General features: G+C 37.2%; 1 protein-coding gene across 2 annotated transcripts in view; it reads right to left on the bottom strand.

Moving 5' to 3' along the window:
- The window catches only part of DYNC2I1 (dynein 2 intermediate chain 1), a 189366-nt gene that overhangs the window by 58947 nt on the left and 115243 nt on the right, over window positions 1–15176 (bottom strand). For both annotated transcript variants that reach the window (XM_003410524.4, XM_064285057.1), the window contains exons 18-20: window positions 14905–15018; window positions 14731–14792; window positions 14103–14154 (exon numbers count right to left, since the gene is read on the bottom strand). In XM_003410524.4, the coding sequence (XP_003410572.2) occupies window positions 14103–14154; window positions 14731–14792; window positions 14905–15018 (228 nt within the window). The remainder of the gene's footprint in view (window positions 1–14102; window positions 14155–14730; window positions 14793–14904; window positions 15019–15176) is intronic.

Genomic DNA, 15176 nt, shown 5'->3' with positions numbered 1-15176 from the left:
CACTGAAAAAAGAAACCGACAGTTCCACAATAATAGTAGGAGGCTTCAACACACCACTCTCGGTAAAGGACATAACATCTAGAAAGAAATTCAGCAAAGACACAGAAGAACCAAAGGGCACAATCAGCCAACTTGATCTCATAAACACATGTAGAACACTCCACCCAACAGCTGCAGAGTACACATCCTTTTCCAACCTATTGGAATGTTCTCCAGAATAGACCACATCTTAGGCCACAGAGCAACCCTTAACAAAATCCAAAACACTGAGATAATACAAAGTATTTTTTTCTGACCACAATGCCAATCAAAGTAGAAATTAACAATAGGAAGAGTAAGGAAATAATTAATTACCTGGAAACTGAATAACACCCTGCTAAAAAACTTTTTTTTTTTTTTAAACTACTGGGTACTAGAGGAAATCAGAGATGGAATCAAAAAATTCCTAGAATCAAACAAGAATGAAAACACATCATAACAAAACCTTTGGGAAATAGCAAAGGCAGTCCTCAGAGGTCAATTTATAGCAATAGATACACACATCAAAAAAGATGGGAAAAAATAAAACATTAGCTACAAAACCTGAACAAATAGAGAGCAGTCAAAAAAGCCCAAAGCCACAAGAAGAAAGAAAATCATAAAGATCAGGGCAGAAACAAATGAAATAGAGAATAGAAAAACAATAGAAAGAATCAACAAAACCAAAAGTTGGTTTTTTGAAAGAATCAACAAAATTGACAAACCACCAGCCAAACTGACAAAAGAAAAACAGGAGAGGACAAAAATAACCCAAATGGGAAATAAAATGGGGGACATTATGACAGACCCAAATGAAATAAAAAGGATCATAACATAATGTTATGAAAAACTATTCTGCAACAAATTTGAAAACCTAGAGGAAATGGACAAATTTCTAGAAACATACAACCTCCCCAAACTAACAAAAAATGATGCTGGAAACCTGAACAGACCCATAACAAGAGAAGAGATTGAAAAGGTAATAAAAAAAACTCCCAACAAAAAAAAACTCTGGCCCAGATGCTTTACTGGAGAATTCTACCAAGCATTCAGAGAACGGCTTACACCAGTACTACTCAAACTATTTTAGAGCATAGAAAAGGAAGCGATACTTCCAAATTCATTCCACGAATCCAGCATAAGCCTGATAACCAAAACCAGGCAAAGACACCACACAAAAAGAAAATAACAGACCAATATGTCTCATGAATATAGACACAAAAATTCTCAACAAACTTCTAGCCAATAGAATTCAGCAGCATTGAAAAAAAAAATACACCGCAACCAAGTACGATTCATACCAGGTATGCAAGAATGGTTTAACATTAGAAAATCAATCAACATAATCCACCATATGAATAAAAGAATCACGTGATCATCTCAATTGATGCAGAAAAGGCATGTGACAAAGTCCCACACCTATTCCTGATAAAAAATCTAAATAAAATAGGTATAGAAGGGAAATTCCACAACATAATAAAGGACATCTATACAAAACCAACAGCCAGCATCATTCTTAATAGAGAGAGGCTGAAAACATTCCCCCTGAGTACAGGAAAAAGACAATGATGCTCTTTATCACCACTCCTATTTAACATTGTGCTGGAAGTCCTATACAGAGCAGTAAAGCGAGAAAAAGAGATAAAAGGCATCCAAATTGGTAATGAAGAAGTAAAACTGTCCCTATTTGTGGATTATATGATACAATATGTAGAAAACCGAAAAGATTCTATGAGAAAATTACTGGAACTAATAGAAAGATTCAGCAGAGTAGCAGGATACAGTAAACATACAAAAATCAGTTGGATTCCTATACACCAATAAAGAGAATGATGAAAAGGAAATCAGGAAAACAATACCATTTATAATAGCCCCTAAAAAAATACTTAGGAATAAATCCAACCAGGGATGTAAAAGGCCCATACAAAGAAAGCTACAAAACACTACTGCAAGAAACCAAAAGAGATCTACATAAATGGAAAAACTTACCATGCTCATGGATAGGTAGACTCGGTATCGTGAAAATGACAATTCTACCCAAAGTGATTTAAAAATACAATGCAATACTGATCCAAATACCAACAACATTCTTTAAAAAGATGGAAAAACTTATCATTAACTTTATATGGAAAGGGAACAAGCCCTGGATAAGTAAAGCACCAGTGAAGAAGAATAAAGTAGGAAGACTCACACTACCTGACCTCAGAACCTACTATATAGCTACGGTAGTCAAAACAGCTTGGTAGTGGTACAACAACAGGTACACTGACCAATGGAACAGAATTGAAAACCCAGATGTAAATCCAGCCACCCATGGTCACCTGATCTTCGACAAGGGCCCAAAGTCCATCATATGGGGGAAAAGACAGTCTTTTAAAAAATGCTGCTGGCAAAACTGGATGTTCACCTGCAGAAAAATGAAACAGGACCCATACCTCACACCATACACAAAAACTAACTCAAAATGGATCAAAACCCAAAAAACCAAACCCACTGCCGTCGCGTCGATTCCAATTCATAACAACCCTTTAGGACAGAGCAGAACTGCCCCATAGAGTTTCCAAGGAGCGCCTGGCAGATTTGAACTGCCGACCTCTTTGTTAGCAGCTGTAGTACCTAACCACTACGCCGCCAGAGTTTCCAAATGAGTAAAAGACCTATATATAAAGCCAAAAACCATGAAGTTCACGGAAGAAAAAAAAAGGTCAACGCTAGAGGCCCTAATACACAGCATTAACAGGATACAAACCACAACCAACAACACACAAGCTCCGGAGGATAAGCTAGACAACTGGGATCTTCTAAAAAAATTAAACACTTATGCTCATCAAAGTCTTCACCAAAAGAGTAAAAGGAGAACCTACAGACTGGGAAAGAAAATTTGGCTATTACAAAGCAGACAAAGGTGTAATCCCTAAAATCTACAAGAAAATCCAACACCTCTACAACAAAAAGACAAATAACCCAATTTAAAAATGGGCAAAGGAAATGAACAGACACTTCACCCAAGAAGACATTCCAGAGGCCAACAGACACGTGAAGAAATGCTCACCATCACTAGCCATTAGAGAAATGCAAATCAAAACCACAATTAAATACCACCTCACCCCAGTATAACTGCCACGAATCAATAAAACAGGAAATAACAAATGTTGGACAGGCTGTGGGGAGATCAGAACTCTTATGCACTGCTGGTGGGAATGCGTATTGATTCAACCATTTTGGAAAATGATATAGGGCTTCCTTAGAGAGCTAGAAATAGAAATACCATATGATCTAGCAATTCTGCTCCTAGGAATATATCCTAGAGAAATAAAAGCTGTCACACGATTAGACATACGCACACCTATATTCATTGGAGCATTGTTCACAACAGCAAAAAGATGGAAACAACCTAGATGCTCATCAACAGATGAATGGATAAACAAACTGTGGTACATACACACAATGGAGTATTACACAAGTATAAAGAACAATGAATCTGTGAAGCATCTCATAATATGGATGAATCTGGAGGGTATTAATGCTGAGTGAAATAAGTCAATTACGAAAGGACAAATATTGCATAGACCACTACTGTAAACACTCACGAAAAGGTTTACATACAAAAAGAAACAATCTTTGATGGTTATGAGGGAGGGGAGGGGTGGGGATGGGAAAGCAATAGACAATAAGAAAAAAAAATTTTTTTTTTTTTTTTGACAATAGATAAGTAAAAACTTTGGTGAGGGTAAGACAGTACACAACACTTGGGAAGCCAGTACAACCTGTACAAGGCAACATCATGGTAGCTACACAGATACATCCAAACTCCCTGAGACACCAAATTGCTTGGCTGAGGGATGTGGGGACCATGATCCAGGGGATATCTAGCTAAACTGGCATAACACAGTTTATAAAGAATATGTTCTACACTCTATTTTGGTGAGTAGCATCTGGGGTCTTAAAAGCCCGTGAGCAGCCATCTAGGATACTCTACCGGTCTTACCCCTTCCGGAGCAAAGAAGAGTGAAGAAAACTAAAGACATAAGGGAAAGATTAGTCAAAAGGACTAATGGACCATATTTACCACAGCCTTCACCAGACTGAGTCCAGAACAATGAGATGGTGCCCGGCTACCAACGCTGACTGCTCTGACAGGGATCACAACAGAGGGTCCCAGACAGAGCTGGAGAAAAATGTAGAACAAAATTCTAACTCAAAATGAAAGACTAGACTTGCTGGCCTGATAGAGGCTGGAGAAATCCTAAGAGTACAGCCCCTGGACACCCTTTCAGCACAGTAATGAGGTCACTCCTGAGGCTCACCCTTCAGCCAAAGACTGAAGAGGCCCATGGAATAAAGCAAGAGTAAAGGGATGCACCAGCCCTGGGACAGGGACTGGAATGCAGGAAGAATAGGAAAGCTGATAATAGAGAACCCTGGGTTGAGAAGAGAGAGTGGTGACATGTCATGGGGTTCTTAACTAATGTCATAGAAAAATGTGTGTACTAACTGTCTGATGAGAAACTGGTTTGTTCTGTAAACCTTCATCTAAAGTACAATAAAAAAAGAAAAAATATGTTTATAGAAAAAAAAGAAATTCTAAATGTCACAGTCAACCAACTCTACCTCATAAACAGGTACAGAACACTCTACCCAATAGCAGCAAGGTATAAACTTTTTCCAACACGCTTGGATGATTCTCCAGAATAAACTACATTTTTGCCCACAGAACAAGCCTGAAATAAATTCAAAACATTGAAATAGTACAAAGCATTTTCTCTGATCACAATCTTATAAATGTAGAAGTCAATAATGAAAGAGCAAGGTGAAAAAAATCAAATGCTTGGGAACAGAATAACACCTTGCTTAAAAACTACTAGGTAATAGAATCAATCAAATATGAAAAAAAAAAAAAAATCCTAGAATTCCACTGGTCCCACCCTATCTGGAACAAGGGAGAATGAAAACAAACAAACAAAAAACAGAAAGATTAGTCCAAAGAACTAAGGGACCACAACTACCACAACCTATACCAAACTGAATCAGCACAACTAAATGGAGCCTGGCTACTACCAACTGTTCTGACAGAGATCACAATAGAGCATCCCGGACAGAGCTGTAGAAAAATACAGAACAAAATTAAAACTCACAAAAAAAAAAAGCCAGAGTCTGACAGAGACTGGGGAAACCCTGAGAGTATGGCCACCGGACATTTTTTTAACTCAGTAGTGAAGTCACTCCTGAGGTTCACCCATCAGCCAAATATTATACAGGCCCATAAAACAAACAATAACACACGTATTTCAACCTGTATATGAAACGGAACAGGCATATCAGCCTAGGGCCAAAGACAAGATGGTAGGATGGGACAGGAAAGCTGGACAAATGGAAACAGGGAACCCATGATCGAAAAGAGGAGAGTGTTGACACGTCATAGGATTGGCAACCAATGTCACAAAACAATATGTACATTAATTGTTTAATGGGAAGCTAATCTGCTCTGTAAACCTTCATCGAAAGCATGATTAAAAAAAGAAAAATTCCTAGAATCAAACGAGAATGAAAACACAACACACCAAAATCTTTGGAACACAGCAAAAGTCAGACTCAGAGGTCAATTTATAGCAATAAATGCACACACTAAAAATGAAGGGCCAAAATCAAAACATTAACCCTACTACTTGAACAAACAGAAAGAGAACAGCAAAAGACACACACCAGTCACCAGAAGAAAGGAATAATAAAGATTAGAGCAGAAATAAATGAAACAGAAAAAAAAAAAAAAAAAACAGAAAGAATGAACAAGACCAGAAGTCAGTTCCTTGAAAGGATCAGTAAAACTGACAAACCACTAGCCAAACTGACAAAAAGAAAAAGAAAACAGCAGAAGAAGAAGCAAATAACCCAAAGAAGAAATGAGATGGCTGACATTACAACAGAATCAACTGAAATAGAAAGGATCATACCAGAATACTACGAAAAATTGTACTCCAACAAATACGAAAACCTATAGGAAATGGACAAAATTCTAGATACATACTACCTACCTAAACTAACACAAACTGAGATGGAAAAACTGAAGACCCATAACAAAAGAAGAGATTGAAGAGGTAATAAAAAATTCCCAACAACAACAAAAAGCCCTGGCCCAGATGGCTTCACCAAAGAATTCTACCAAACATTCAGAGAAGAGTTCACATCAATACTACTCAAACTATTTCAGAACATAGACAAGGAAGGGACACTCCCAAATTCATTCTGTGAAGTCAGCATAACCCTGATATGAAAGCCCAGGCAAAGGCAACTGAAAAAAAAGAAAATTACAAACCAATATCCCTCATGAATACAGACGCAAAAAATCTCAACAAAATTCTGGCCAGTAGAATTCAACAACACATCAAAATTAATGATTTATGACCAAGTGCGATTCATACCAAGTATGCAAGGATGGTTCAACATTAGAAAATCAATCCATGTAAGGCATCACATGAACACATCAAAAGAATCACATGATCATCAAAATCAACACAGAAAAGGCATCTGATAAAGTTCAATACTATTCCTGACAAAACCTCCAGCGAAGTAGGAATAGAAGAGAAATTCCTCAGCATAATAAAGGGTGTTTATACAAAAGCAACAGCCAACATTATTGTCAATGGAGAGATGCTGAAAGCATTTCCCTTGAGAATGGCAACCAGACACGGATGCCCTTCATCAGCACTTTTATTCATATTGTACTGGAAGTCCTAGCCAGAGGAATTAGGCTGGAAAAAGAAATAAAGAGCATTCTAATTGGTAAGAAAGAAGTAAAACTATCTTTATTCCTAGATGATATGATTGTATACAGAGAAAATCCCAAAAATTCCACAAGAAAGCTACTGGAACTAACAGAATGATTCAGCAAAGTAGTAGGATACAAGACCAACATACAAAAATTAGTTGATTTCCTACACACCAACAAAGAGAACTTGGAAAACGAAATCAGGGAAACAATACCATTTACAACAGCCCCCCAAAAGATAAAATACTTAGGAATAAATCTAACCAGGGACATAAAAGACCTATACAAAGAAAATAACAAAACACTACTACAATAAACCAAAAGAGACCTACATAAATGGAAAAACATACTATGCTCATGGACAAGAAGACATAACATTATGAAAATGTCAATTCTACCCAAAGCAATCTACATATATAATGGCAATCCGATCCAAATTACAACAGCATTCTTTAACGAGATGGAAAAACTAATCACCAACTTTACAAGGAAAGGGAAGAGGCCCCAGACAAGTAAAACATTACTGAAGAAGAACAAAGTAGGAGGCCTCGTGCTGCCTGATCTCAGATCCTAATACACAGCTACGGTGATAGCCTGGTACTGGTACAATGACAAATGCATAGACTAATAGAACAGAATTGAGAACTCAGATGTAAATCCATCCACCTATGGACAGCTGATCATTGACAAGCACCAAAGTCTATTACGTGGGGGAAGAGAGAGTCTCTTTAACAAATGGTGTTGGCAAAGCTGGAAGTCTATCTGTAGAAAAGTGAAACAGGACCCATACCTCACACCATACACAAAAAGAGATGCAAGTCAAAACTACAATGAGATACCATCTCATCCCAACAATAATGGCACTGATCAGAAAAACAAAAAAAATGCTCATGAGGTTGTGGGACGATTGGAACTTTTATACACTGCTGCTGGGAATGTCAAATGGTATAACTACTATGGAAAACAGTAAGGCACTTTCTTAAGAAGCTAGAAATAGAAATATCCAATAATTGCACTCGTAGGTATATATCCTAAAGAAATAAGAGCCGTGACAGGAATAGACACATACCCATAATCATTTCAGCATTATTCACAAATAGCAAAAAGTTCAAAACAATCTAAGTACCCATCAACAGATGAATGGATAAACAAACTGTGGGACATACACACAATGGAATACTATGCAATGATAAAGAGTAACAATGAATTTGCAAAATATCTCACAACATGGATGATTTAAAGGACATCATGCTGAGTGAAATAAGTCAATCTAATTTTTTTAATAGGGCAAATACTGTTTGAGACCATTATTATAAAAAACAAGAAAAGGTTTGCACACAGGAAACATTCTTTGATGGTTACCAGGGATGGGAGGGAGAGGGAAGGAAAATTAGTAGCTAGACAGAAGACATGTGTTAATATTGGTGAAGGCAAAGGCAATACACAATATGGGGGAAGTCAGCACAACATGTCCATGGTAAAAGAAAACACTGAGAAGAACACAGAATAAGGGGCAACTACGGTAATTACTATAACGTAGACAATCCTGGGACAATAGTATTAACAAACAATTATTTATGAATGGATACATAAGTATGTTAAAGAGGTGTAGGAGGGTGTAAGGGAGCACACCCACCTACAGATATAGGTTTGGTGTGGATATTTCTACATACATACATACATAATTGCAAGTGCTGCACGTATATTAATACAGACAATACAGCACACAAGGGGCACTGTCATGGAAACTTCTTAGACATAACCAAACATCAAACCAAAACATCTATGGCAAAAGACCATAGACTCAGGGGACATCTACATCAATTGGCACAACACAGTTCATAAAAACAATGTTCTTCATCTTACTCTGGTGAGTAGGCTCTGGGGTCTTAAAAGCTTGCAAGCGGCCACCTAAGATACAATTATTGGTCTTTTCCCATCCGGAGCAAAGGAGAATGAAGAAAACCAAAGACTCAAGGGAGCAATTAGTCCAAAGGACTAACAAACCACATGAACCACAGCCAACATGACTCTGAGGCCAGAAGTACTAGATGGTGCCTGGCTACCACTACCAACCACTCTGACTGGGATCACAACAGTGGGTTCCGGACACAGCGGGGGGGAAAATCAAATTCAAGAAAAAGACCAGACCTACTGATCTAATGGAGGCTGGAGGAACCCCTCAGACTATGGCCCTAAGACAATCTTCTGACCTGGAACTGAAGCCATTCCTGGAGACCACCATTTAGCCAAACAATACTCAGGGCCATAAAATAAACAGTAACACCCTAGAAGAACATGTTCCTTAGAACAATTATATAGATGAAAAGGACAATATCTGCCCAAAAGTAAAGATGAGAGGGCAGGATGGGGTAGAAAATCTGGATGAAAGGAAATGAGAAACCTAGGCAGAAAGGGGGAGAATGCTGACACATTGTAGGGAATGAAACCAACATCATGGAATACTTTATGGTACTAACTATTGAATGGGAAACTAATTTGCTCTGTAAACTTTCACCTGATGCACAATAAAAAATAAAAATAAAAAAAGATCAAGAAAACTTTGCACTTTTAGATTTGATAATAAAACAGTAAGGGCAGTACACTGACAGGGCAAAATCAATATTTAACGCATCTTAAATTTACAACAGCAAATACTTCACTGTAAATGTCTATTACGGTTCTTATGCTAATCAAAAACACTTCAGAATTTCTCTCCCACAATTTCAAAGATATACTTAGAAATTTTTTTGGCTGTACTTCAGAATGCATACTGATGTATATTAGCTGCTCCATCCGGATGTTTACTCACTTACTGCTCCATTCATCTCCTGAACATAAGCTTCTCTTACTTCATTCTCTCAAACACCACAGAGGTACAATCTTAAGATCTGATTTTGTTTTTCCCTTTCTTCTTTTATTTTCCCAAAGCCGTTATGGCCACAACTCTGACCCCTCAGCAATCTACTGGCCTTGCCTTTTTCTATTCCCAATACTCAGTTTCTCTTTTTTAAGTACTGCTAATGGTGAACTAGAAATTTATGTATATTGAAACCCAAAGTCTGGGCAAGGTACTGCCTACAACTTTGGAAACAGGTGCATTAAAAGCATATAGAAATAAATCCAACTTGTAGTTAGAAAGGGTTCTTGTAATCACATAGCATGGGACTATGTAAACTCTTATTAACTGTCACAGTTATAACTACAAGGCAAGAGTATTTAATGTTGCTACTTGCAAATTTGAAACTATATCCTTCATTTTTCTCAGCATGCTTGGTCACCTAGGAAATAATTATGGTATTAGTCCTGAAAGTACTGGCTCAAATGTTACCTCCTATTTGAAGTCTTCCCCAAATTAGGAATGCTCTCTCCCAGGGGTCCCCTGTTTATACACTTGATTTACACTTCTCTTCTAGCAATTGTATCACTATATTGTTACTGTTTGCATGTCAATCTCCCCACAGAGGACGAAACTCCATGAGGCAGGGTCTGTGTCTTTTCATCTTTGTATCCCTTGCATCTAGGACCATACCTAGCTCATTCAAAGAACATCCGATAAATGAATGAAAGAAAAGTGGTGGCTTATTAGTGGTTCTCGAATGGGCCACTAACCTAATTCACACATGCCAGAATTTGGAAACACCTCAAACTTTCCTATACGCATTTAATGTCCAAGGTTTTTCTAGCACCACTTGCAGGTATTATAACGTCTTCATCTTCTCCTAAATGCAAAGTTAGAATATGCTCAGAATTCAGAAGTGGCTCTATGAATAAAGAATGTTTTTATATAGCAACATTTAGCAATGAAATATATACTGCCCTATAATCTCTTTTTATAACTGTTACATAGATACTACAAAACATTTTTATGCAATATATTTTTCATGCAAAATAATTTTGTCTCCACAGCCAGATTATGGACTAACTGTAGGAAGAGACTGCCTTTAATGCCTTAGTATTATACGTAATTGCTTAGAGATAGGTGCTTACTGTATTGATGACTTATATAAACGTAAGAAATCTTCTTGGTCATTGCTATGATTTGAATTGTATCCCCCCCAAAATGTATGTCAACTTGCCTAGGCCATGATTCTCAGTATTGTGTGACTCTTTACCATTTTGTGATCTGATGTGGTTTTCCAATGTGTTGTAAATTCTACCTCTACAATGTTAATGGGGCAGGATTGGAGGCAGTTATGTTAATGAGGCAGGACTCCATCTATTAGGTTGTATCTTAAGTCAATCTCTTTTGAGATATAAAAAAGAGAAGCAAGCAGAGAGAAGGGAGTGCCAGGAGCAGAGTGTGTCCTTTGGACCTGGGGTTCCTGTGCTGAGAAGCTCCTAGACCAGGGGAAGATTGATGACAAGGACCTTCCTCCAGAGCCGACAGAAAGAGAAAGCCTTCCCCTAGAGCTGACGTCCTGAATTTGGACTGTGAGAGAATAAACTTCTGTTTGTTAAAGCCATCCACTTGTGGTATTTCTGTTATAGCAGCACTAAATAACTAAGACAGTCATGTCACTAGTGAATGGTATAACCAGCCTCGAAATGAACTCTCAAGGTTGTAAGAGTCCTTGGTTTTTAGAGAACAATGCTGGATGAGAAGGCAAGCCCTTAGGCTCTGGTTTCAATTCTAATATGGTGTGAACTTGGCGGAGTCATTTACCCTTGTTGAGTGCTGTGTGTACATTGAGACGAAGATACTAGGTAATCTCAAAGGCTCCCTCTAGCTCTAACATTCTATGATTCTATGAGCCACCAGAAAGTCTAAAATATAGACAGACCAATGCAAAGTATACTAGTTTTATAATAAGCAGCCAAAAAGCAAACCCATTCCTGTTGAATCAATACCAACTCATGGCAACTTCACGTATTACAGAGCAGAACTGCTCCATAGGGTTTTATCGTCAGGCCTTTCTTCTGTGGTGCTGCTCAGTGGTTCAAACTACCAACCTTTAGGTTAGTAGTTGAGCGCATACTGTTTGTGCCACCAAGGACATTATAATAAGCAAAGTGGTTGCTATGTAAAGAAAATATTGATAAAAAGATTACTCTGCCTCGGGAAGCCAGTACAACTTGTAAAAGGCAAGGTCATGGAAGACATCCAAACTCCCTGAGGGACCAAATTACTGGGCTGACGGCTGTGGGGACCATGGTCTCAGGGAACATCTAGCTCAACTGGCGTAACATAGTATATAAAGAAAATGTTCTACTTTCTACTTTGGTGAATAGCGTCTTGGGTCTTAAAAGCTTGTGAGTGGGCCATCTAAGATAACTCCACTGGTCTCACCCCATCTGGAGCAAGGGAGAATGAAGAAAACTATAGACACAAAGGAAAGATTAGTCGAAAAGACTAATGGACCACAACTACCACGGCATTCATCATTCTGAGTCCAGTACAACTGGATGGTGCCTGGCTACCACAACCAACTGCTCTGACAGCGATCACAACAGAGGGTCCCAGGCAGAGTTGGAGAAAAATATAGAACAAAATTCTAACTCACAAAAAATGACTAGACTTACTGGCCTGACAGAGACTGGAGAAACCCCTAGAGTATGGCCCCCGGACACTCTTTTAGCTCAGTAATGAAGTCACTCCTGAGGGTCACCCATCAGCCAAAGATTAGACAGGCCCATAAAACAAAACGAGACTAAAGAAGCACACTAGCCCATGGGCAAAGACTAGAAGGCAGGAGGGAACAGGAAAGCTGGTAATAGGGAACACAAGATCTAGAAGGGACAGTGTTGACATGTCGTGAGGTCGGTAACCAATGTCACAAAACAAATATGTACTAACTGTTTAATGGGAAGTTAGTTCATTATATAAACCTTCATCTAAAGTACAATTAAAAAAAAAAAAGATTATTGTGCCTCAAAAAATATTTACCAGTGAAATCAATGGAACAATTCAGTCCTGTTTTTATTAGAGTCTACAGTAAACGTTTAAGTTATATCATTGACATTTCAAGAGAAAAAAAGTAGCATTTGCTAGACAGATACCAAAATGTTCCTCGTCTAATTTCAAGAAGTCTGTATCTCCATGAACTGCCTCCTTCGCCAAGAGAGCAGAACTGGATGATGCTCAGCTACTGCTACTGGACGTTGTGATCAAAGATTCTACGGAAGAATCCTGACAAAAAGGGAGAAAATGCAAAATAGAATTTTCAGTTCTCATGGGATTCAGACTTTCAGGAGCCGTGAAGGCTTGATGAGCCCCAAAAACTATTGTCCTAACATAATCTTTAAATCTTAAGCCAAAAATATCCCCTGAGGTCTTCTTAAAACCAATCAATAATTTAGCTTAACTAGTAAAGAGTGTCTTCCTTGAGCATTATGCTTTTTAAAAATCTATATGGGAGCTACTGGAAAGAATAGATAGGGACCTTAGGGGGCAGTAAGTTTATGTTAATGGGGTAGGAACAAGAAAAGGAGGAGCAAGGGTGATTACACAACCTGAAGAATGTAATCAATGTCACTGAATTGTACATGTAGAAACTTGAATTGGTGTACGTTTTTGCTGTGTATATTCTCAACAAAAAATAAACTATTAAAAAAAAAGTATCATTTCTGTCATCATTTTTTGCCTGATCTAGTGGGCTTATGATTAGAAAATAAGTGGCTGGAGACTTGATAAAAAAATCTAGTTCAAAACATGGGCTAACCTAGACTACAGAATGTAATGAATGGGACATAATTATTCCACGATTTCTAAGCCCTTTTTGGAACTGAAAACCATACCATATGGGATCAAAAATAGCAAGCTGTAGGAGATTTAGATATTTTTGCCCAAAGTTACTTCTGCCCCCATATAACATCTGAGGGCTTTATGACACTTTATTACACTTCAGTATCATCCAATCTGCGGAATCGACTCGATGACAACAGGTTTTTGGATTTTTATCATCCAATCTAAACGATCTTAAGAGAATTGTATTTAGTTTTACTGACATGTCCTGGGGCAAATACAAAACCAACAACCAGTGAAACCTAAATTAATGAGTATTCAAGAACTTGGACGTCTTAAATATATTGGGAAAGGCACAGAAGTTACAAACTTCCTTAATTTATAATTTAATAGAATACAATGACATACAGACATAAACAGAATTTGTAAACCTTATTAAATGAAAACATTCAGTTTATTAGAATATCACTTGATCATTGTAACTAAGATTCCCTGCTCAATAGCTGATGTTATATAATATACAACTTTAATGTAGCTAATTTAAATATTTTCCAAAGCAGTTATTGGTATCTTTAATCTCTATTCATTTTAGAAAATGTTAACCAAAATTAAATTTTTTAATTTAATAGTTACCTAAATCACTTATTGAACCTGCAATGTCTGCCTTTGGTAATTCAACAACCACCTAAAAACAGAATATTGACAGTGAATATCAATACATTTTATAATTATGAAACAATCTAAGTAAACCATAGCTCTAATTAAGATAGTGTGCTATATTGTTTTAATTACTTCTAAAAATAGAGTTGCTTCAGAAAAAACTGATCTTTAACTTTAGAATTAACATTTTAAATGCTACTAATTTCATTCTTTTGATCTCTTTTTATAGTCTCTTCACTCAGTGATTTCATCAATACCAGTTTCTATTAATCATCTATGATAATTCTATCATTATTCTCTAGAGTTTTGACATTGTGTTCAAATTTTAATTATGTACTCCAAATTCACCATGTATAAAATTTTGTATCCCTTGCCCCGCACCCCCCTACACAAACTAGTAAATCCAGTCTCTGCTCTTGATTTTCCCATTTTAGTTAACTGTATCATTGTCCTATCCTTCTCCTCTTCCATCCCTCTCCTTCCCATTCAGGCACTTATCTCTCACCTATGTTATTGCTAAAGCTAACTGATCAAAGCAATTTGTGTATTTTATTCAATGTTCTAGTCATCTACAAATACTCTGAATTGCATCTTTACTTACCCACACATTAAGAACTCCACTTTCATCCAAAGAAGCAATGTGGAATGACAAACCTGATACTTCTAGTGAAAACAGAAAAAAAAAAAAATAGAAGGAAATATTTTATAAATAAGGAAGCCACATTTCATAATTATTGATTTAAGGATTTTTTAAAATTGTGAAGTATCTGTATACCTTCTTGAGTAGAAAAAGGTGAAAGCACAAAGTTCTGTTTTTTGTAGACAGATGTTGAGACAGGTTCTATTGCTTGAAGAGGACTTCGGTGGTTTACTGATGTAAGGATACCATCTATAATTTAAATACACAACAGTGCCCCACATGTAAGAAGTAAGTCATAGAAATAAAATTGATTGTTTGAATGGGCAATTGTAAAGATGTTTCTGGGTCTGAAGGATAATAGCAGCCACCTGAATCCAAATTACTCCATATAACCTTCCGAAAAACTG

The sequence above is a fragment of the Loxodonta africana genome, chromosome 4 (assembly GCF_030014295.1).
Source record: "Loxodonta africana isolate mLoxAfr1 chromosome 4, mLoxAfr1.hap2, whole genome shotgun sequence".
Classification (NCBI taxonomy): Eukaryota; Metazoa; Chordata; class Mammalia; order Proboscidea; family Elephantidae; genus Loxodonta; species Loxodonta africana.
This window is presented reverse-complemented; position numbering and strand designations above follow the sequence as displayed.